This window comes from Stegodyphus dumicola, chromosome X1 (genome assembly GCF_044657685.1).
Source record: "Stegodyphus dumicola isolate Sdum_Otavi_A_Nest chromosome X1, ASM4465768v1".
In the NCBI taxonomy this organism is placed as follows: Eukaryota; Metazoa; Arthropoda; class Arachnida; order Araneae; family Eresidae; genus Stegodyphus; species Stegodyphus dumicola.
The window spans coordinates 220,784,410-220,808,266 of NC_140780.1; the positions used below are offsets into that span (position 1 = coordinate 220,784,410).

At 32.7% G+C, this 23,857-nt stretch overlaps 1 protein-coding gene across 2 annotated transcripts in view; it reads left to right on the plus strand.

The window, feature by feature from the left end:
* Positions 1-23,857, plus strand: part of LOC118184316 (xylosyl- and glucuronyltransferase LARGE2s-like) — a 131,396-nt gene that overhangs the window by 12,299 nt on the left and 95,240 nt on the right. For both annotated transcript variants that reach the window (XM_035353969.2, XM_035353970.2), the window contains exon 4: positions 22,396-22,463. In XM_035353969.2, coding sequence (XP_035209860.1) covers positions 22,396-22,463 — 68 coding nt within the window. The remainder of the gene's footprint in view (positions 1-22,395; positions 22,464-23,857) is intronic.

Here is a 23,857-nt window from a genome sequence, read left to right on the forward strand (position 1 = left end):
TCATCGAAAAGCAAGAAGAAATGTTTCTGTGGTCATGCTGCCAACAAACTCTAAACAAAATGAAGAGCTCGCGTTACTCCACAAGTGAACAACACGATGTAGTTTTTCTCATCACTGTCTTTGGTATAAAGTTTTCCACTGAAATCTACAGAAAAAGGATGTAATTCTTCTGTTCTGTATACTGGTAAAGGAGCAGTAACTTGCTCACCAGGAGAAGAATTAAATCGTTTACGCAGAATACATTTTCTTATGATATTTTTAACAGTTTGTCTTCCTTTAATTATCCAGTATCTTTCGCGTACATCTATCAAAGTTTCAGAAATTCCACCGTGAAACATTTTGCTGTGTGTATCCCACACTAATAAATTCACAAAGTGATGTTTTGAGGGCATGATAATTGGGTGTCTTTGAAAGTAAGAAAGCCTTGACTTCTGAAGTCTTCCACCAACCTGCATTATCCCGTCATTATTAAAAAAGGGATTTAGTTCTAGAATAGAGGATGTCCTAGAAATTGTTTTACCCTGTCTCAAAGAGGACAGATCTTCTGCAAAAGCTTCACTTTGAGCAGTTTTTGTCCAGATAATTTCAGCCTCGTTAATTCACCACATCATTTAGTTTAAATTTAAAGTTGTGTATAAATCATAGTACCCAACTTGTAACACGGTACAATTTTCTTAAACTACTATATCTATTCAAATCCATTAAATGTGTCAAATTCAATTGCACTTCGCACACAAAAGACAATACTTCTTCCAGTTTACTTCTTTTTTCTCAATATAATGGGTTGGCAACTAAGTAATTGCGGATTTTTTTTAGAAAATCAAAGACAATTTTTTCATGGAAGTAAATAATTTTATTCTGTAATGTATAGCCCATTTTGATCAATGACCTTTTGCCATCTTTCAGGCAGCATCATAATCCCACGTTCATAAAACTTCTGGTTTTTATTAGCAAAAAACTGAATCAGGTACGATTTGACATCATCATCATTATTGAAATTTTTACCATTCAAAGAGTTCTATAAAGATTGAAGCAAAAAGTAATCAGATGGTGCAAGGTCAGGACTATATGGTGGATGTGGCAAAACATCCCGACCAAGCTCCAATAATTTTTGCCGAGTGACCAAAGATGTGTGTGGCCTTGTATTGTCATGATGGAATACAACACTTTTTCGATTTGTCAATTCAGGCCGCTTTTCTTCTACTGCATTGTTGAATTTCGTTAGTTGTTCAATGTAGACATCAGTTTTGATCGTTCGGTTGGGTGGTAAGAGTTCAAAGTAGACAATTCCTTTGTAATACCACCAAACTGATAACAAAACCTTCTTTTGATGAATATCAGCTTTTGATGTTGTTTGAGTTGGTTCACCTGGCCTGCTCCACGATCTTTTCCGCTTGATATTGTTGTAAACAACCCATTTTTCGTTGCCAGTTATCAGTCGTTTTAAAAATGGATCAAATTCCTTACTTTTCTTTAGCAAATCGCAGCTGTTAATGCGTCGAGTTAAATGCGTTTCTTTCAGTTCGTGAGGAACCCATGTATCAAGTTTTTGAACATAGCCAAGTTGTTTTAAGTGATTTTCAATGCATGTATGTGACACATGAAGCTTCTCTGCAATCTCACGTGTTGTACTGTGACGATCCGAATCGATTATTGCTTTGATTAGGTCGTCATCAACTTCAATTGGATGACCAAAGCATTTTTTATCTTTGAGTGAAAAATCACCAGAACGATATTTTGCAAACCAATTTTGACACTGCCGTTCTTTTAAGGCTTCGTCACCATAAACAGCACATAACTTTTTATGAGCTTGCGATGCGTTTTGCCCTTTGCGGAAATAAAAAAGCAAAATATGATGAAAATGTTCCTTTTGATTTTCCATTTTTCAACGAACGCTAAACGAAAACTACGCAATCGATCAAGAAACCTTTTTTACTGATTGACAGCTGAATTGCCAGCTATCAAATAACAAAATGTGTTTTACATTTGTACTACGTCTGTAACCCTAAAAATTCAACTGAAGCCATCTATGAGTGAAATCCGCAATTACTTAGTTGCCAACCCAATACTGCTGGAGAAATCTCTAGACAAATTTAATAATTAGAGCCTTTTGGCTAATCTCTTTTCTTCAACGAAAGCCATTCTGGACCTTGCATCCAAATCGAATTGGACAAACATTTACACGGTAGCTCCTCGAGATATGAAATCTGCAGGATTATCCTGCCCACTACAGTGATTCCAATCAGCAGGATCAGTTCTAGACTGGATTTCGGATACACGGTTCGATACAGAAGGTTTCCATTTTGAAGCTTTCCCTTTAATCCAATGAAGAGCAATTAAGGAATCTGTCCACATATATACCTTAGGCACAAAAAATTTAAAATTTGTTTTCAAATATTGGAAAAGTCTAGAAGCAATAACAGCTCCCATAAGTTCAAGCCTTGGTAATGTCAACCTTTTAAGCGGTGCGATTTTAGATTTTGCAGTGATAAAACTTGTATAAATACAATCATCACTTGACACATAACGGAAGTATGCAACTGCTCCGAAAGCTTTAGGAGAAGTGTCAGAAAATATCGGATTTCTTCAGTTTCGTGAGTTCTAAAAAGCTTTACAAGGGGCGCTCGAAATAAAAGGTGGTGGACAACAATTCATCACTACCAGGATTTGGCGACTGGGCCACCTAATACCTAGTCACCCTAAAAAGAGGGAGTATATAAGACTTTGTTTCCTCATGTGTTTCATGTTTTCTGAATCGATTTAACATAATGATGCTACGATACCGTAACTGATCCTGCTATTCTGTTACTTATATAATCGACACAAAAATAGTAACCAATGACACAAATAACAGGATCATGTTCTGTTATTTAATTAATAATTATTCTTCATTTAATTCATGATTAATTATTATTATTCATTAAAATAATTAAAGATTAAAGTAAAAATGATTAAAATTAAATAAAATGTACAGAGCTAATTTAAAATTTAATAAGCAATTTTTAATAATTTTTTTGCTAAAAATAAAATTTTCGAGGTAGTTCTAATTTTTTCACCAGCTTCCATGATATGGAGAAATATTTTCTTTCGATTGTCAAATCTTTCAACAGATAAATCTGAGAGCACAAATTATCCCATTTTTTCTTCAATTCAGTTGATAGCTCATCATCCCATCCTAAACCAAGTTCCCATATTTCTTGCATTAATAATTTTATGAGAACAATAAAAGGTGATGCAATTCCCATAGGATCAAATAACTTCGAAGCTGTCTGAAGTACACTTCGTTTTGAATTCTTCTTATCACAGATCATGTCCAGTAGAGGTTTTGCATCTAACTTAAAAGTATCTTCTTCGGTGTTCCATATTATGCCTAAAGCCTTCAAAGGACGTTCCTTAGTTTCCATCACATCAGACAAACCTCGTTCACTCCATAAATTTCTCAACTCATCTGAATTAATATTAAATTTTCTTACATTCATGTTCGCATCTTTAAGAATTTTTACAGCACTCTGTGAAAGTTCCAAAGTTTTCTCTATTATATTTGCTCTGTAAAAAAGATCATCTACATAAAGTGCCGAGTCAAGCATTTAACAAGTTTCACTTTGTTCAAGTTTATATTTTCTAATGTGGTATTTAATAGTCGCAGCAAGGATAAATGGGCTCAATGTCACTCCAAAGGGAACGCAAGTCATTCGTAAAATCTTGTAAGTTTTTGAATCACTGTCATCTAGAAACCAGAAAAACATAAATAGTCTCTATCCTCTTCCACTATTCCTATGGTCAAAAATGCTCCCTGAATATCACAGCTGAATGCATATTCATATTCACAAAATCGCAAGATTATGTACAAAATTCTGAGATTCAACAGTGGCCCAGGATTCAAGCATTCATTAAGAGATTTGCTCCCATTACCTTTTGACGATGCATCGAAAAATAATCTGACTTTGGTAGTGTCCCTATCCGTTCTTATTACAGCTGAATGAGACATATAATAAGAATTCTCTTCTAAGCCGGAAGAGCATTCTTCAACGATATTCAGTTTTAATTGATCCTTAACTGTATTCTTATATTCATTATAAAGCCAATCCTTTTCTTTTCATTTTTACACTTAAGTTACGAAATCTTCGTTTTGCTACCGCGAAGTTGTTAGACAAGTTTTCTGGTTTACCGTCCCAGAATAATTTAGTTGTATGCATTCCATTTTCATATTTTAAATTACTTTCGAATTGAGAAATAAATTCCTCATTAAATTTGAAATCTCCACTGTGAGTATCATTTATCCCCATTGAATCTAACTGCCAAAACTGCATTAGTTTTTCATTTAATGCGGCACAACATTCAATTTTCATGATAGAAATATCCCGATTCGCATTTAAATCTGATGGAGGGATTCGACCTTGAACAAACCGTTCAAACAGAGTATCAATCAAATATGAAGATTTGTTTAATCGCTGTTTTTCTCCCGTATGAATATCCCAAAATACTGTGCTCCAATAAGCAGAGACAATTCATTTCCTGACGATTTACTTAAGTTTGACAATTGAATGCTCTTCCTCGAAAGTATTTGCATTAATTTGTTATGAGATACTTTAAACTGCGATCCAGAAATATAGTCAGTCAAAAGTGCTTCAATCATTATTTTCTTGTCCGAATCACATAAATTACAAAGTGTAAACCGAACTAAATCATACATTTTTTGTATTCGCACTCTAGAGCTGAAAGTGTAAACAGCTATACTTTCTTGTCTAATTATGGATAGTTTCATTTCTACGGCTACTTCTTTTCTCAAAACACATCTCTGTGATGCATTATCTAAGAAAATATTAATCTCTTTATGTTTATTACTGCCTATTAATACTGCTGAACAAGTTTCAAGTAGTATGTCGCAATCATCTGATTCATTCACTCATGCTACAGAAGACACAACATTTAATTTATTCGAGTCGACGGTCTGATGAGACTCCAGAGTGGGGGAAGAAGAATAAACATTGGGTTGATTGCAAATCAATTCGTGATGCATAAAACGTTTACAAATTCCACAAATAGTTTTTGTTTTACTCTGCTTATGTACGTGCCCTTTCGAAAGACAGGCATAACGTATATCATATTTTCTAAGAACTAATTTTCTCTGTTCTACCGATAAGGGACAAGAGGTAGAATCGTGCTCTATTTTCGGTTTTGTGCAAAATATACATTTTTTCACATCAACAATAAATGCAGAAGTAGTAGGAATGTTCGAATTTAATTTATTTTTCCCGCTATAATCAGCTTTGGTTTTATTAAATCTTCCATACTTTTGATTAGGCTTTTGTAAAGGATTAAATTTAGTTTCCAATCGCGAATCTGAAGTGTTTAAATTAAAGTCTCTACTTAAGTACTCGTTACGTTCACGACACTGAATTTCAGTCTTTAAAAATTCCAATAAATCAGATATTTTGTTTTCATCTTCTGAATGTGCTTTACGAGAAAATTCTAACGACAAACTTTGTTTATCGATTTTAACAACACTGGATACAATAGACAACTGTAACTATTAGGATTAATTCCGTTATTTTCTAATCCTCGAATATGTGTTTCGCATTCTGAGTAAAGTCTATGCAACGCTACAATGTCATATGATTTTTGTACTGGACTTAAGTTTAAAATCTTGCCATATGTGCATCTATAATAATATCTTTTCGACCAAAGCGTTCTTTCAATATGTTCAAGGCAATTTCATAGTTTTCAGAGCTTAATGCTAAACCACGTAGAGCTACCTCAGCTTCGTCTGTTAAGTACGATTTTAAATAACTAAACTTCTCTACATTACTAAGATTCACATTTTTATGGTTAGCTACTTCAAACTGAGAATAAAATTCGTTAAACCTTAATATGTTGTCAATCAGGTACACTCCCAATTATACGCGGAATTGCATGCCGTGGCAACCGTGGATAACAAAAAACGCGGATAATCCGCAAAAAGCTAAAAACGGGTAGCAAATAAGAAAACAGTCACTCAAACTTTGAAAAATCTTTTTATGTACAATAAAATGTAAAATAAACAGCAGGAAATGTTTAACTAACGCTTAATATTTTAGCTTATTACGCTTAATATATTCTCCCCATGAAGTCCAATTTCTCGAATTCCATGTCGCTGCTTAAAACAAGTCAACCAGCCAGAAGACGCATCAAAATTTCCTTTCAGGCTGTGATATCTTCGTTCTGAAGTGTTGAGTCATTTAATTCACAGCAGTTGCCTTTTGATTATTTATTGAAAACAATAACAACATTATTGAAACAAATATGAAACATCATACGTGGCACAGTGCCGGATCTATGCATGTTAGCACATCCTCGTTCCTACGTGTTCTAACTATATTCCCCCCCCCCCCGCCACGGAAAAACCAACATCAGTTTATCCCTTTAGGGAATTTTAGTTGGAACATACTCCGGCCCGCGACAAAGGTATTTATCATAAATTCAAAGTCTTACAATAAAATAGTACATCTTATACTTTTACAAAACTTGTAATATACAACATAGCATGGATACCTTGTATATAAAGGACATTATCATCATACTAGCTACTGCTATGCATTTTATCTTACTAACTACCACAAGCTAAATGTAAATAGAAAAGAAAACAATTATCATCAAACAATAGCTAACACAAGTAACAAATTTCAATTAGTAAAGAAATACTAAATAGATACCTGAAAATTCTGAAAACAATCATTCATATCTTTTTCCAAGCTCCAAATGATATAGCATTTGGATAGGCCTTTTTATTAAACCTGAAGAAGTTTTCACTGTGATACTTCTTACCTTGTTATCCCGGCTTGTGTGTAATTCCATCACCTTTCCCAACTTCCACAGCTGCCGAGGTAGTTTGTCATCCCCTATCAAAACTACATCATTTATATTAAAATCGGTGGTTACATTAACAGGTTTAAAACAATTTGCACCCTTTAATTATAGAAGATACTCTCTTTTCCATCGTCTCCAAAAATCATTTAAAATTTTCTCCCGATACAAATATCTTTTAATTAAAATTCTTTTGTTACTTGCAACATGTTCTTTAACATGACCAGCCTGGTGCGTTAAGGATGTTAAGCGTTTTCCAGTTAGGAAATGAGCAGGAGTGAGAGGGAATGGCTCTGATGGATCATTGTAAACGTAAGTAAGTGGTCTAGAATTTAGAATACATTCTATTTCTGTCAAAATGTTTTGTAATTCTTCAAAGGAAACTGAAGCCTTTCCCAGCACTTTTCTCAAAATACCCTTTGTCATCTTCACCATTCTCTCCCAGTATCCACCCCACCAAGCTGCTCTTTCGACAATAAAATGCCATCTTATTCCTTTTATACCAAAATAATTTTGCACAGATGGATCAACAATATTTGCATATAATTTCTTCAGTTCTACATCTGCACCTTTAAAAGTTTTGGCATTGGTTTATAGTTCTGCAAACACCTCTTCTTGACACAAAGTGATGAAATGCTAGAAGGAAATATTTGGTGCTTAGGCTAGAAACAATTTCAAGATGAACTGTGTGACTGCACAAGTAAACAAACAAATATAAACCTTGTCTCCATTTTTCGTAAACAAAGGTCCAGCAAAATCAACACCTGTGATTTCAAAGGGATTCGTTTCATGAATTCTATTCGCTGGTAATGGAGCAGTCACTTGAGTGCCCTTTTTAGCCTTAAATTTCCTGCAAACGAAACAGTTATTCAAGCACGATTTTATGGCTTGTCTTCCTCGGATGATTCAATACTTTTCTCGAGTTTGAGTGAGTGTATCTGAAACACCAGCATGAAGCAAGTTCTCATGTTCTCTTTTGATTAGGAATTCAGTAAATCTCGATTTTTTCGGTATAATCCATGGATGCTTTTCTTGAAACTGAAAATCAGAATGTTGTAATCTACCACCAAGACATACGAGTCCTGCCGTCAGGATCGGTTTTAGACCATATAATTTGGAATCGGAACTAAGTGTTTCCTTTCGTGTCAATTTAATAAGATCCTTTTCAAACTCACTTCGCTGTATAAATCGAATCCAATAGCGTTCAGCACTTGCGAGTTCTTCAGCAGTTAGCGCTTCTGTACACCTTTCAGAATTTTTCTTACAGTTATTAATAAACCGTAGGACGTATGCAGTGATTCGAAGAACCTTAGATAAGTCGCTGTATCTGTGCAAATTTAACAAGCTATTGGTACATTCAACATATGTTGGTAAAGCAATACAGTTCTTTTTTCTCTCCTTTTCCGCTTCAAATGTATCAATATTAGCATTTGGTATTTCTTCACTGTTTGGAACATCACTTTCTATTAGCCACAAGGGGCCTCTCCACCATGTTTCATCATTAATTAAAGATCGTGCACTTACTCCCCTAGTAAGTTTATCTGCAGGATTCAGCCTTCCGTTGCAAAAATTCCAATTCGATGGATTTGTCTTTTCTTTGATTTCCAACACTCTATTGCAGACAAATTGCTTCAATCATTTGCAACACCTCTAATCAAATGTAGACATATTGTGGAATCTGTCCACATGAAAATGTCACTTTCTTTCAGAGAAGAAAACGTGTATCGCATATAATCAGACAATCGTGCGGAAATCAAGTTTCCTAGTAGTTCTAATCGCGGCAAAGTCATTTTCTTCAGTGGAGCTAGACGACATTTTGAAATTATAAAACTTGTCGTACATTTGTCGTGGTATCTAATCTTGAAATATGCGACTGCACCATATGCCTTTGGGCTTGCATCAGAGAATATATGTACTTTCAACTGCTGAATCTCCAGCTCATCAAAATATAGTCGAGGTATGACAAGCCTCTCAAGCTCGGATACTTCATTCCACCACACCTGGAACATAGATTCCAATTCTGCTGGAATATTTTCATCCCATTTTAAGCCATTTTCCCAAAGATTCTGCACTATCAATTTAATTCTAACACTGAATGGTGTAATTAAACCTAATGGATCAAACAACGTGCCACATGCACTTAGAACTGTACGTTTTGTTGGTGTCACATATTTAAATTTTGTAAATTGATTCAGATCTATCTTCAAGGTGTCCTTATCATTGTCCCAAATCAATCCTAATACCTTTAACGGTATATCTCTTTGATTCGATGGCGTCCAACATTCCATTTGGGTTTCCTTCCATCTTTGATTAAGGATAGCTGAATTCGAAGACCACTGCCGTAAATTCATGTTTGCTTCACTCAGTATAAATTTACAGTCTCTTGCAAGTGATACTGCTTCTTCAACAGTTGATGCCCCACTTATTAAGTCATCAACATAAAGTTCTTTATAAATAGAACATGCTTCACTGTGTGAAAATGCATATTTCTTTAAATGAAGTCGTATAGTTGCTGTCAAAATAAAAGGACTGCATTTCACACCAAAAGGAACACGTGTCATTCGTAAAATTCTGATATCACAACCATTGAAATCAAGTTCGGTTCCCCCTTCATTTCTCCATAAAAACTGCAAAAACTTTCGATCCTCCTCTGCTATGCCAATCTCTAAAAATGCTCTTTGAATATCAGCACAAAACGCAATTGGGTGATAACGAAATCTTAAAATAATCCTGAGCAAATCTGGATTAAGGTTGGGACCACTATCTAAACAATCATTTAACGACTGTCCATCCCTAACTTTCGACGATGCATCATACACAATCCTAACTTTCGTACTTTCTTTTCATTTGCATACTACAGCATGATGAGGCCTAAAATAACCAATTTTCCTATCACAGTCTCCATGAAATGCAACTTGCTCAATAATACCATCCATTAGCTGCTCATTAATTATTTCTTTATAACGAAAATACAAATGTGGATCATGCCTAAATTTATTATTTAAGCTTATCAAACGTCTTTCTGCAACTTCATAATTACTGTTCAATGTGTTACAACCCTCCTTCCATAATAATTTAGTTTCATAACCTCCCATTTTTAAACGTGGTATTTCTTTCAAAACTATCTATGACATCTGCATCTGATCGCGAAATTTCCTTTTCCGGATTTATTCCTATAGCCTCCAAATCCCATAAATTCTGAACTCTTTCAAAATCTGTTTGTTCCTTCACAGAGGTATGGTTTAAACAAGTCTCATCATAATTTCCATGATTATCCGATCCCATTTCCTTATCTTGGATTACAAACCCAAACAAACTGTCCGTAATAGCTAATCATTTCCTTAATCTTATGTTTCTTTCGTATAAAATTTCTCAAATGTAATCTGAGCCGATCAACATGTGTATCTCCTTCGTATTTCCAATGTTGGCCAATTCTATTCCCTTACTTAGAGCCATGTTTCTGACCCACTTTGAAGTAACTTCTATGTGGTCATGCGTAATCGCATCAATTGCCACTGCTTCTATGCGGAGTGTTTTACTTGCGTTGGTTCTATTCCGCAAATCAAATTGAACTATATTATACTGCTGTTTAGGTTTACGCTCGCTACCAAACCCATATATTTCGAACATTTCACATCTGGTAGCCTTCAATCCTAATGAGTCTGCAATTTTCCTTCTGATAAATGTTCTGTTACTCCCGCTGTCTATTAACACCCTCAAGATTTTGCTCCTTTTATTTGTTTTTACTATAGCGCTGAATGTTTGTAGTAAAACCGGGGACGATGCTTCGGCGCTCTCGGTTTTGTTTACAGATTCCCTTTTACTTCCTCCGAAGCAATGCAATGCAATGCAATGACTGTACCGCAGATAAGCTATTGTTCATTTCTTTACTATTTAATTCAGCTGCATTATTTGTCGGTTCAGCCTTATCGCATATTAAATAATTGTGAAGTTTTTTACATAATTTACAGAGCTGGTCCTTTTTCCAGCAAAATTTTGAGGTATGTCTATGTTTCAGACAAATGTAACATCGCCCTTGTGATTTTAACAAATTTCTTTTTTCTATTAATGGTAAAGAACATTTATGATTTATGTGTTTCGTGAGATTTATCCGAACAAAAACTATGCATTTCATTCGCTATGGGTGTTAAAGCAGCTGCTGTTGGAATGCGCGCTTTTGAAATGTTTCGTTTTGAGTCTACAAAATTTTTCTGATAATTTTGACTCGTTCCTCTATTACTAAAGGGAATTTCATTTTGCTTAAAGTTTTTTTAATCTGATAATAAAAAAGATGCTTCTCTTATTTCTACCTCTTTTCTCAAAACCTCAACTAAGTGCTCTATATCAAATGATTCACGCCATTCGCGTTGTCTAATGCAATACAAATTTAGCTCTTCTGGAATTTTCTGTAGTATTACCGTTCAAAGTAAACTACTATAAGTTTCTGCTGCAACACCTAAAAACTTTAATGATCGAATTTGAATCTCAATCGTATCATACATTCTTCGCAATGCTGGAACATTTGCGCATGTGTTAACGGAATCAATCGGCAACAGTTTATTCATGTGCGAGTTTATAATCAAATCTAGCCTTCCGAATCTTTCTTTTAACAGCTTAATTGAGGAATCATAATTTTTGTTTGTTAACGAAAATCCCGAAACTGCTGACAAGGCAGTACCTCCCAAAAATGTTTTCAGATACGAAAACTTCTCAACCTTACTTAAGGAATTATTATTATGAATAGCTACTTCCTAGAAATGCTAAAGAGAAGAAAATTGATGTAAATTAGCTAAAATATCTGGAAATTTTCAAATTAAAAAATTTAAATTTTGTTGTTTCAGATTAAAATTTTGTTGTTGCTTTAAAATATTTGTTTTATAGCTTTTAATGTATATTTATGTTAATATAATTTTAAAAACAGTATCATAAATTATAACTGCTGTAAAATGTTCTTGGTGATTTTTAATAGATATTTTTGGAAAGTAAAAAAAATGTAATGATGTAAATCTATTACGACTAAGATATCTAACTACATAATTTAATTATTTCTAACTAACTACTCACCCTTAGAAGTTATCTCCACATGTTAGGTGAGTTATCTGCTTTATTTAATGCTTATTATGGATGCAAGATACAACACAAAATATGTAAAAATTAATGTAAAACTTTGTTCCTTACATATAAGACAAAACATAAAAATAACATAAAACAACCTATCATCTCTGATACTTCAGTGGCTTTATATTAAAAACTGTATATTTGCTGAGTTACTACTCCAACAAACCTACATGAAGCTATGACACTAAATGGGTCTGATAAATTGCAGCTAACTTTCAACACTTTGCAGCATGAAGTGTTTATAGTTCATATCTGTTCTGATCAGTGGCTCTGTCTGTATGTTTGTCCGGCTGTATGTTTTGATTTTCATGCCAGTTGCAGCAAACAGTTCTAATTTTGAGATGATTCCTGTATATGCAGGTAATGGAGGAATAATGGATAGTTCTGCCCCAATATCTGTTAAAAACTGGGTAGCTGATTCTTTATTGCTGATGAAAAGACAACTGAGCTCCATGCCTTGTCCCTTTATCGTCAATGAGAGATGGGGTTTCTGATTTTCCAAGCTGTTTGTTTGTGGTCTTGATGAGAAGTTATGCAGTTGTTTATACTTAAGTCACTTGCCACTAAATTTTTTTTGATAACAGATATCACTGGATCTGTTACTGCTATAACTCCTATCTCGTGATTTGGATCAGGAACTATAATAGGGACAACTGCCGTTGTCTGAATAAAGTAGAAACAGCTAAGCTGAGTTCACTAACCTGTTTTGTCAACTTTTAATCATTCCGTTGTCTACAGTTATGGATGGTTATTTGGGAGGGGGGGTAACAGGACTTAATTCCCAAATCTTATCAGCCATCAACAACTTTTTTTGACAAATCTTCACCACTGGCAGCTATAATCCTACATATTATTAAATGGTAGACTCTGGATCCACAGTGTTTTTAGGAAAGTATCTGCTGCTTTGTCACCTTGTAAATTATGCATCTCACTCACCAACAGAGATGGTCTTTTATTATTGAGTTCTAGTTCACTCAGTAATTTGGGGGTCTTTTGAGTCTCTGGTCTGCATATAATGAAATTAATTGTCCTTAATTGCCTGATATTTGCCATCTTGTGGTGGACTAACCAAAATATCAGATACTTGTGACAAAATATCAGATTCCATCAAACTTATCACATAAGCATGCTTTGTTTGGTCTACTGTTACTTTCTCAAATTGTGCTTCTAGTTGAAGGAACCATATTTTTGAATTTGGTTTCTAAAAAGAAGGAACTTTGATGCTTACTCTGGCAACAGCTGCAGTTGTTGCATTCGTTGTCAGCCATAGTAGAATTGGATCACACCTGGGTAAACCAGTGAAGCATCTGGTGTGATACTTTTCTAACTCTGATAAAATTAATATTTTATTTACATTTATCTGGAATTTTTATTTACATTTATTCACATCGAATCTCACAAACAAAAAAACTCGATCATCATTTTCTTGGTTTCCATGGGGACTTAAATGTTTCAGCTACTTTTCAATTTAATCAGAAACTAAATGATGACACAATAAATCAATGCGACCAAAGCGACACTACAGGGAGTGTAATACCCATGATAGTGGGAGATTGCTGTATTTATTAATAGTTTTAGTTTGATTTCCTTATTTTATTCTGAAGATTTCTTAGCATTATATAGAAATTAAAGTGTTCATAGAATTAAATGGTAGATTACTTAATTATGACAAAGTACGAAAATGATAGAAAATTCCAAGACCCATACACCTTTTTTTTTTTTTTTTTTTTTTTCTTTTTACTTATCAACACATTTTTCTTTGATATCTGGGGCGAATTTCCTTATTATACAGTTTATTATAGGAAACATGTAATGTTTGTATTTTTCACTGCTAAAAAAAAATGGGACATTGCTATATCTCCCGTTCTAGTGGGCCGATTGACAAAATTCAAACTGCGTTTTTCATGTCTTGAAAGTGCGACTTCGGATATATATTAGATTTATATATAGCACTATTCTAACATAGGTATTTTGACACAAAATCGGACTTTTTCTGAAATAACATATCAATATTTTTCCATATTTCGATTCTATGACTCAAATTATGCCAGAATACCAAATTTTGTAAAAATCGTATGACTAGTTTTTAAAATATTAGCTCTCAAAATTTTAGCTCCTCAATGTTAATTGAATTAGGTAAATATTTATTAATATCTCTTTTTTTATTAAACTTTTATTATTTTTTTCTTTCACATTTCGAAATTAAAGTTTATTCCAAATAAAATTTATCCATTTTTTATGTTTTATTTTTTAAATTTCTATTTTTAAATACTTTTTATATATTTTTCGAAAAACATTTTGAATTATAACCTATAAAATTTTTACCATCATCGTAAAGTAGGTGTATTTTTAAGCATATCTGCAAAAAATTAGACTTTTTTTATTCAGAATTTTCTAAGATATACACGAATTTACGTATTTTCGTGTTTTGAAATTTGGCATCTTTTTTTTTAGCGATAATAACGCCAAATGTGGTTTATGGATTTTTGTTACAGTGAATTGCCACAGCTATTTTTAACCTTAAATTTCAAGTAAAATTTTACGGAGAATTAATTATATGAAATATTTTCCCTCAATGATGCTTAATAAATATTTATTAATACTATATGAAAAGCTATTTTTTAAAAAATTACAGATGATATTATTCAAATTTTTAACTACTTTTTTTAAAAAATTTCTCTCTTTCTTCCTTTTTTTTTTTAAAGAAAATAAGAGTAAATTTTTATCTTCAGCGTTTTATCATCTGCAACTTTACTTTAACTTTGTTTAAATCGAATTGTCTAAAACTGAGAATTTTCGTTTGATGTTCATTTGAATTTTATGACATTAACTGCATAATTTATTCTAAAGAAACTGTTGCTTATGAAGTGGCTGAAAGAGCGGCTGATACTATCATCCATATTTTTAAAGCACAGTATATTTTTATAGAAACATAAGATTTAGAAATTTAGAATAAACATTTTTATAAAAGTCAAATTATGATATAAACATACAGCCCTCTAGAGACTGAATTAATGGAAGTTCAATGGTTATGTAGAAATGATCTGCAACTACTTAATGGCTGGATAAGTCAGCAGGTTCTTTGGACAAGTAAGAATAATTATATAAACGACACCCAACATTCTGGAATCAATTAACAACGAGGATACGATGTTTCTTAAATGAATTTAAGAAGTTTTAAAACATAAAAAATCAACTAAATTTTTATCCTAAAATGTATTTTTCTGCATAGCGTATTTTCAATATATCCTTAAAATTCTAATTTAGAATGTAGTTGTCAAGAACTGAATCCTAATCATTAGTAATATAATAAATAATTATTACGGTTATTAATAAATCTTTCGTATAAAGTAATTGCAAATATTTCAATAAACTTTCTGTCTGAATGAAAATATTTTTCTATGCAAATATTTTTAATTTTATATTAATCAAGATTGCACACAATATTATTTATTTACACTTCAATTCTTACCGTCAGCTCTAGTAGAAGTTACAAATCAATTATATTTAATTACGGATTGGATTGGATTGAATTCGATTATTTAATTATGGCAAAGCACATGAGGGTTATCTGCCTAAAGGGAGGGATTCCTTCAAGGAGGACTTTCTAAGGAAAACTGGCTCGTATAAACGTTGCACATGGGGAAAACCACAAAAACGCCATGCAGCCAGCCCTTTCGCGGGATTCGAACCTCAGACCGAACTACCAGTGTTCAGCATCTTTACCGCTCGGCTGCTGGTGGGCTATTTAATTAAGGAATGACCATCTAAGTTTAGAAACAGTGTACCGTAACAGCAATTCAATTATTGGCGCCGTATCTTTCATGTTACTCCCGATTGGCAAGCTACATGATTTTTAATGAGTATTCGGGTTTTGCTAGTAACTTCACTTGAAAATAGCGCTTAAACTAGGTTTGTTAGTTATTTGAACATAGAAAGAACATGGGATCTATTTGGTTAAGATGCTTTTATAGAGAACTTAGAAAACTACGAAAACCAACCATGCAGCCTGGGTTAGACTTCGCAACAAACAATTAGTATTTAACAATCTTTAAATGCTAGGCAACTGGAGAGGCTCCAATTAAATCTCCAATTTAATATCCAATTTAATTTTAATTAATCTTTATTTGTTTTTATTTATTAATTTTAAATTAATCTTTATTTGTAAATATTTAAAATATTGTTGTATTCTTAGACACAAAAAGCAGAATTTAAGTTTTGTTAACTCATTAATAAACTGCCAAGACGTAGTGCAAATGAATATTCAATTTCTTTTGCAATAATTGTATTCACTTAATATTCTTGAAATATGAGCTAAAGAAGGAACATTCTCGGAAGATTAAAGAAGTGTTTAAATCCAGTGATATTAGGTTTGTCTTACAAGCTCAGGATCAAAACGATTCTGCAATTGCCCGAGCAGTTGACTTGTAAATGGCGTTTTCAGTCAGAAAACGTGTTCCAAATGTTTTGTATTGCATGGCAATACATGTTTTCATTATTCTATAACAAGTCGGAGAACCGCTTGTGTTCCGAAAATAAGTATGTGTATTCAATCATCCTGCATGTTCTTCAAATTTGTCTTCTTGTGATTTTTTTACTTTCCCAAAAACTAAAGTTGCCTCTCAAAGGAAAGTTTTTTGACATTGAAGAGACAAAAGGAGTATGACATCTACTTTTAGAGGCATGTCAAAAACAGATCTCTACAAGCCTTCTCTTTCATTACATGTTGTGCAGTCAGACAAAAAGTTGCATCAGTGTAAATTCTACAATCTATTTTTATTACAGTCTGATTACTTTATTATCATACAGTGAATATATACTAAATCTTTTACTTCAGCTTAAGTAATTCGGAATTGTTGTCGGAACTAGGACTTAGAAGATAAGTCAAATTAAATATTTCGATAACCCAATAAATTCAAGGTCGAAGTTTCAATATTTGATTTTCGGAGGGAGGGGAAATTTTTTCAGTTTTGGTCCATTATCCGTTTATATTTGCTTCGGTTCTTTATTTTTCCATAAAAGCGAAAAATTTATGCATGGTATACATATAACGCATAGCTTCAAATTAAAATTTAATAATATACAGAGTGGTTATAATTAATATTCCACATTGAAAACGGTCATAAAAGGAAAACTACTGGATCAAGTGTTATCAAGCTTGGTAATCATGTAAAGGAGGTCATAGGAATTTATTTTCCGGGAAAAAAAGGAATTTCGAAACCTCACCACCAAGGGGTAAATGGCGCTGTATGCAATATTGTTAAACGAAATATGGGTCGGAATCTAACTTAACCTTTTGTTACACGGGTTTAATATGTTGTATACCCTTAAGAAACTTTGAAGTAAGCAAATTACCATTTAAAGGCGTTAAATTCGATAAAAGTCAAGTCCGCCATCCGTGTAAGTGAGAAATTCGTCCGTGAAAACCACGAATTAGCGATTTGAAAATGTGAGATCGCAAATCACTCGCACAAGTGCGTACAATCTGGAAATCGTTTTCTTACAGATCGCTAATTTGTAATTTTTGAAGCCTGAGTTCGGCCCTAAAACATGAAGATACTGATTCAAAACGCTTTTAATCGATTTGGGCCAAAGCAATGTCTCATGTTATCTATCTAGTTCCATTGCATTCGTTTGCATAGCAGTCATTCCACACTGTTTAGTGTTAAATGACAGCTAGTTTTATAACCGAACCATTTTTCTCTGAAGAGGAGTCAACAGCTGGACCACTGTGATTGCAGCTCACATAAGAGTCAATGTTAAAATGTTTCGTGATACATGAACTGCAGTAACGTGGCATTTTAGATACTACGATTTTTATGCAGGGCTGGGCCCCACCTCACGTGTGTCACACAGTTAATTAGGCAACATTTCATGAATGAACGTCTTACAGGCCGACACTTCCCCTCTTCCCACCAGATCTCAACCTCTGTGACTTTTGCGTATGGGGTTATCTCAAAAGCACTGTTTATGATGATAATCTAAACAATTTGGCAGAAATGAAAAATGTGATACACTGACATGTCCGTAACATTCCTCCTGATATGCTAAGAGCTAGCTGCTGTTGAGAATGCAGTAACAGGATTTAACTTGCTTTTGGAAATGCTGGATGCTACATTGAACATGCTTTGTAACACGTTTCGGAAACTATTAAACACATTTTAAACAGATGTTTTCATGTCTTATTTCATTTAACAATATTGTATACAGTGCCATTTTCCCCCTTGTGGTGAGTTTTTAAACTCTTTTTTTTTTTTTCTCCCCGCGGAAAATAAATTCCCATAACCTCCTTTACACGATTCCGAAGTTTGATAACATTTGGTCAGGTAGTTTTCCTTTTATAACCATTTCAATTTGGAACTTTAATTATAACCACCATGTAAATTAAACTTTAAAAGTTTGACAATTTGGTTCAAGTCCCAGCTTTAAAAAAATATATATATAAATATAATCTTTTATATTAATTCTCTTAGAAAGAATATTTTAAGAAGTTAATTTTTTTCTCGCCTTATACATTGTAGAAAAAAACATGATCTTTAATATTATTTAGATTGTTTCAGCCGATATAAGAATCAGGTTACTCGGTGGTATAGAATAAACCCTACTGGACTGTTTTATTTCTTTGTCATTTAGCAAAAATCTTTTAATTAAAATATTTATCCTTTGGACTTCGCTTTAAACTTTATTTATGGTTAAAATGACTAGAAAATGAAAAGCTGTCTTCAGCTGAAACGCAATTTATGTAATTGATATTTTAAAAAATTAACAAGAATGCAAAATTTATGGAAGTCTAGCAATCAAAAAATCTTAATTTTCTTGTATGAGCACTGAAAATAACTGTAGAATGAAAGAAGAAAATTAGGGAGAAAAGTAAGCAAAAATTTGCAGGGAAATTTGGCTGTCAGACATACCAAGATGTTTAACCCCTTCGAGCCGGGTAGCGAAAACGCGCGCTTATCGCTGAGGCCGGCAGTGTCTTACGCGAGCATCTCTCCAGGGCCAGGGGCTTTTTTGCTACTAAGCCTAAAATCCATGAAATTTCCGCTCTATAGAGTATTTAAACAACTTATGCTTTATAAATATTTTTATATATATACTTTAACTACCTTATTTCTTGTTTAAATGCATATTTTACACATTTTATTTTAATTACTCACCATTTTATGAATTTTAACATTATACATCTGAAAACTAAATATATTACTTAAAATTCTCTTTTCGTATGAAAAATTTGAAAACAGGGATCTGCACACAGTCCTACATTACATTCCTTGCACTCGTAATAACTCATTTGCCGTTTTGGAGGATTTTTCCGGGAATGTGAACAAACGAAGCATCGTCGTCTCATTTTCTTATCATTCTCTTCTGAACAAAGTTTTGGAAAATGTCTTTTAGTTAATCTTTCAGAATCAATATCTGAAATATTTTGCATCTTTTCTGCTATTTCATTCTCTGTTAAACATTTTCGACGCTTCGACATTGCAACGGTAAAAACAAAGAATTCACGTCTAACAAGATCTAATTATTTTCTAAAAACTGAACTGCAAACCGAAATACCCAACGCTTTAAAGCAAATAAAACTTCTCTACTTACAGTAAACAACTACCACGTGCGAATAAAGTGCGATTTAAAGAGACGTCATAAATCACGCCATTCGGAAACATTTATTTCCCCTTTTGTTTATATAATCAAAAACACGTGTGAGTCATGCTTCTCTCATTTCGAGTAGAAGGTCTAATTTACATGTATCTGAAACCATATGGGCATACAGTGCCATCTTGTGGCAGAAATTATAGTTTGAAAAACGTTCCAAAGTACTGGCACAAATACGTGACAGTCGGTAGAGAATGGAACAATCCTCTGGCACGCCTGCGTGTCGGCCGGTAGGTAAGTGCGTTCGTTGTTGTCACGTATACGTGACAGTCGGCGCGAAGGGGTTAAAAAAGTTGGACGCTTTTGAATATACTTTCAGGATACTTCAAAGAATTTAGGTGTTCAAAGGGAAAACACTTAAATGTGTACACCAGCAAAGTCCATCAATTGAGCTTGTGTTAACAGAAAAGACAAAAATAATATCATTGCAGATTAAAGTGAAGAGCGACTGGTTTTAGACTATATGGTTGTGTAAATTTAAATTACGTTATAGAACATCATATCATAAATGGAGAATCCCATGATTTTCTCAGTCGAATTATTTGAAGATTCAGGAGTTTATCCAGTGATGTGTGTGGATGTCACCTAAAGATGTTTTTTTTTCCTCCTGATGAAACAGCAGTTGAGCGGTAAAGTCACTGAACACTGGTAGTTCGTTCCAAGGTTCGAATCCTGCGAACGGGCTGGCTGCATGCGAGTTTTCCTGGTTTTCCCCGTGTGTAAGATGTATGCGAGCCAGTTTCCCTTAGAAAGTCCTCCACGAAGGCATCCCTCCCCTTCGACAGATAGCCCTAGTGTGCTTTGTCATAATTAAATAAACCAAAACCTCTTGAGGAAACCAGTCTTTCCTTTCTTCTCATACCTTCAAAATATTTAGCCTCTAAAGACTGACAAAAGCTCTGACCAAATACGTCGTGAAGAACTTTCTTAGGTAAACCAGCTGTCATACACGGCACACATGAGAAAATCCACGAAAATGCCCATGCAACCAGCCTGTTTACTGGGATTCGAAACCCGGAGTGAACTACCAGTGTTCAGCGACTTTACCGCTCTGCCGTTTGTGGGCCTTTATGAAATGGAAGGCGATAACTTTATTTAAAATGATTGTCAGAAATACCAAGGTATTTCGAAAAGTTAGATTCTTTTTAATATACTTGCAGAATGCCTAAAGAAAAAGAGCACGCATAAAGTAGAATGCCTGAATAAAAAGAGAAGAAAAAATAAATTTTTTCATAAAATTTAGTATTTGTATTTTTTTTTTTAAATTTAAAACCGTTTAATCTTATGATATTTGATTCTTGGGATTTCAAAAATAAAATATTTGACTAAAATATGAATAACATTTTAAGAAACCAAATGTAGGATAAAATTCTGTAAAGCAATATGCACAATCATAAAAATGTTTAAAGCAGTGTATGCAAGTCATCCTAAGTTAAAATGTCGGTTATACATCTCTCTTATTTATATATATCTTTTCTGAACAGAACATTGAAAGACGTGTTAACTGTGCTTTACTGTATTTTCTCTTTTAATATATGCAGTTTTCAAACGCATCGTAGTCTGCGTTGCAAAGTATTCTTCTGAAAGAAATGCAATTCAAATAAATAAAATCAAATTCTGGAAAATTTATAGTAATGTATATATTTAAAATGCTCAGTTCGAAGGAATAAATAGAAAATTTTAAAACAATTTTCTGAAGAGACAATGCAACAGAAACAATTAAAAGTATAAAAATTTAAAAATTACCTAAAATAATAACTATGACAAAAATATATATGTAAAGAAAACTATTTGAAAAAAAATAAACGCTGCATCTTTATTTACGCAGTTCGAATAGGTAAATAGAAATTTTTAAAACAGCTATTCGAAAAAAACCATGCAAGTTAAACAATTAAAATGAAATTTGAAAAAGAAAAAATTACTTAAAATAATAACAGTTATAATTAAAAATATAATAAAAAGAATATTATTTGGAAAAAAGGAACGATGGTGACTTTTTTCCCTCTCACGTGAAAGGAAACTAGGTTGCCATATATTATGATGTTCGCCAAGTGAACTATTCTTGGCGCAAACTGAAAAAAAATGCCAACATAAATTTGTGAATTTCTCCGTAAATTTTGCTCCAAATTTTACAAAATTTCATATTTAGGCGTAATTTGAGTTGTAGAATCGAAATATGTAAAAAAATTGGTATGTTATTTCAGAAAAAGTCCGATTTTGGGTCAAAATACATATGTTAGAATAGTGCTATATATAAATCTAATATATATCCCAAGTCGCACTTTCGAGACATGAAGAACACAATTTGAATTTTGTCAATCGGCCCAGTAGAACGAGAGATATAGAACTGTCCCCCCCTTTTTTCTTTCTTTTTTTTTTTTTGAGCAGTGTACGTATAAACCTAATGTATGTCATAAGTCAGCCCTTTTATGCATAAAAATATTTAAATTTGTGAATAGGCCAACTGCAATGGGAAATGTGACGTTGTCATTTCCCATATGTTGTACGACTGTAACCGAGTTCTGTCTTAAAACTTAAGTACAATATGTATTATACTTACTGTATATAATATAAAATATGTGTCATAATAGTGTAGTTTTTTTTTTTTTTATTTTATTTTTTATTAGAGGTTTTATACTCTTTCTCCGACTGTTAAAAATGGCTTAAAGACATTAAAAACAAAATAGCAATTGTTATTCTAAGCATTTAGGTTTTTTTATTCATATATTTTTTCTATAAATTTCAGCAAATATCATATTATTTACTATTTTCTTTTTGCAGGCAATTGGTGCTTCGTTTGGAGCTTTAGCTCTGGTGAAACTTGCAGATGGGAATATAGAAAATGTTCAGTGAGTAATTCATGAAATTTCTTTGATGTGCTTGTTAATTTTATAAAGAATTCATATTTTAATACATTTTAGTAATTTGTGAAGCTTAAAATTTAATCTAGACTGTTTCAGTGAAAAAATATTTCAGTGCAGAATCATAATTTTATTCTAGCCATATGTTGGAAGATGCAATGAAGGCATTGGATCTTCTACTTATTTTAAGGGGGGGATTTTTAATTTATCAGAACATTTTGTGTATGTTCATTGTAAGTAAATAGTTCTAGGTGTGTATTTTCCTGTATAATTAGTGTAACAAATCAATACCTGAAAAATCCAATAGCCGTTTCAAATTAAATATTACCCAGGTTTTCAAATCATGTTGTTGTTAAACTTTTGGAATTAATCTTATATTTATATTACTTTTACTGATATTCTTTATATAATTTATCATTTGTAATTCAATCATCATTTTGAAGATGAGAATGAATTAATTCATAACTGCATTTCTTGGAAAAAAAGGGAACTATTTTAACTGTTCTTCGATCTATTGGAGTTCTTTTGAACCTCAAATTAATGATTTATTTTATTTAACCATTCTTTCAAATGGCATTTCCATCAAAACCAGAAAATATACAGATCCTCCATTTTCGCTTGTTATCTTTTTTAAACTGACAAATCAATTAATATAAAGGAGAATTAATGGTGAAATTAATTATGCACTTATTATTCCATTCTAATTACTGCACTTTTACTATTCTGAATGTTACAGGAGGAGCAAAATCTTAAGAAACCAATTTCTTTCAAACTCTGCATAATTCTAGAGAGAACTTTGTCAAAACAACAAAATGTTTATGAGAAATATTTTTAGGCAATTGCCATGAAAAATGATGTAATGCAAAATTTTATATAAAAAATAGTGAATTAAAAAAAATGCTGTATTTTTTCACGAGTTTATTCAAAGTTCATAGATATTATTTATTAAAAAAATGCTCAAAAGATAAAAATATGGTGTTGTATACATTTAACAAATAATTGCATAGAAAAATTTTAAGTTTTTAATCCTTCAAATTTCAAGAGAAATCGCACGTCAACTCTCATGAAAATCTCTCCCATGTATTGTTAAAAGGCAAGATAAGCAGAAATGCTTCTGTATTATATTTTTCCATATCACAAACATACATTATAAACAAACTCTAAATTGTAGTAAATTTTTTATATATTCTTTTGCACCAGATGTCATGTTATAGGTTCAAATAATTTCATGGTGAATATCATGGAGCAGATAAGAGTATGATCCTTTTTGGCAACTTTTTTACTTGTGGACAAGACATGTTGGCAAGATGTTTTCAAGTAAAATTTGATTGCTAGAAGTTTGAAGTAAACAGTATACGTAATTCATATTAACTTACTAAAGA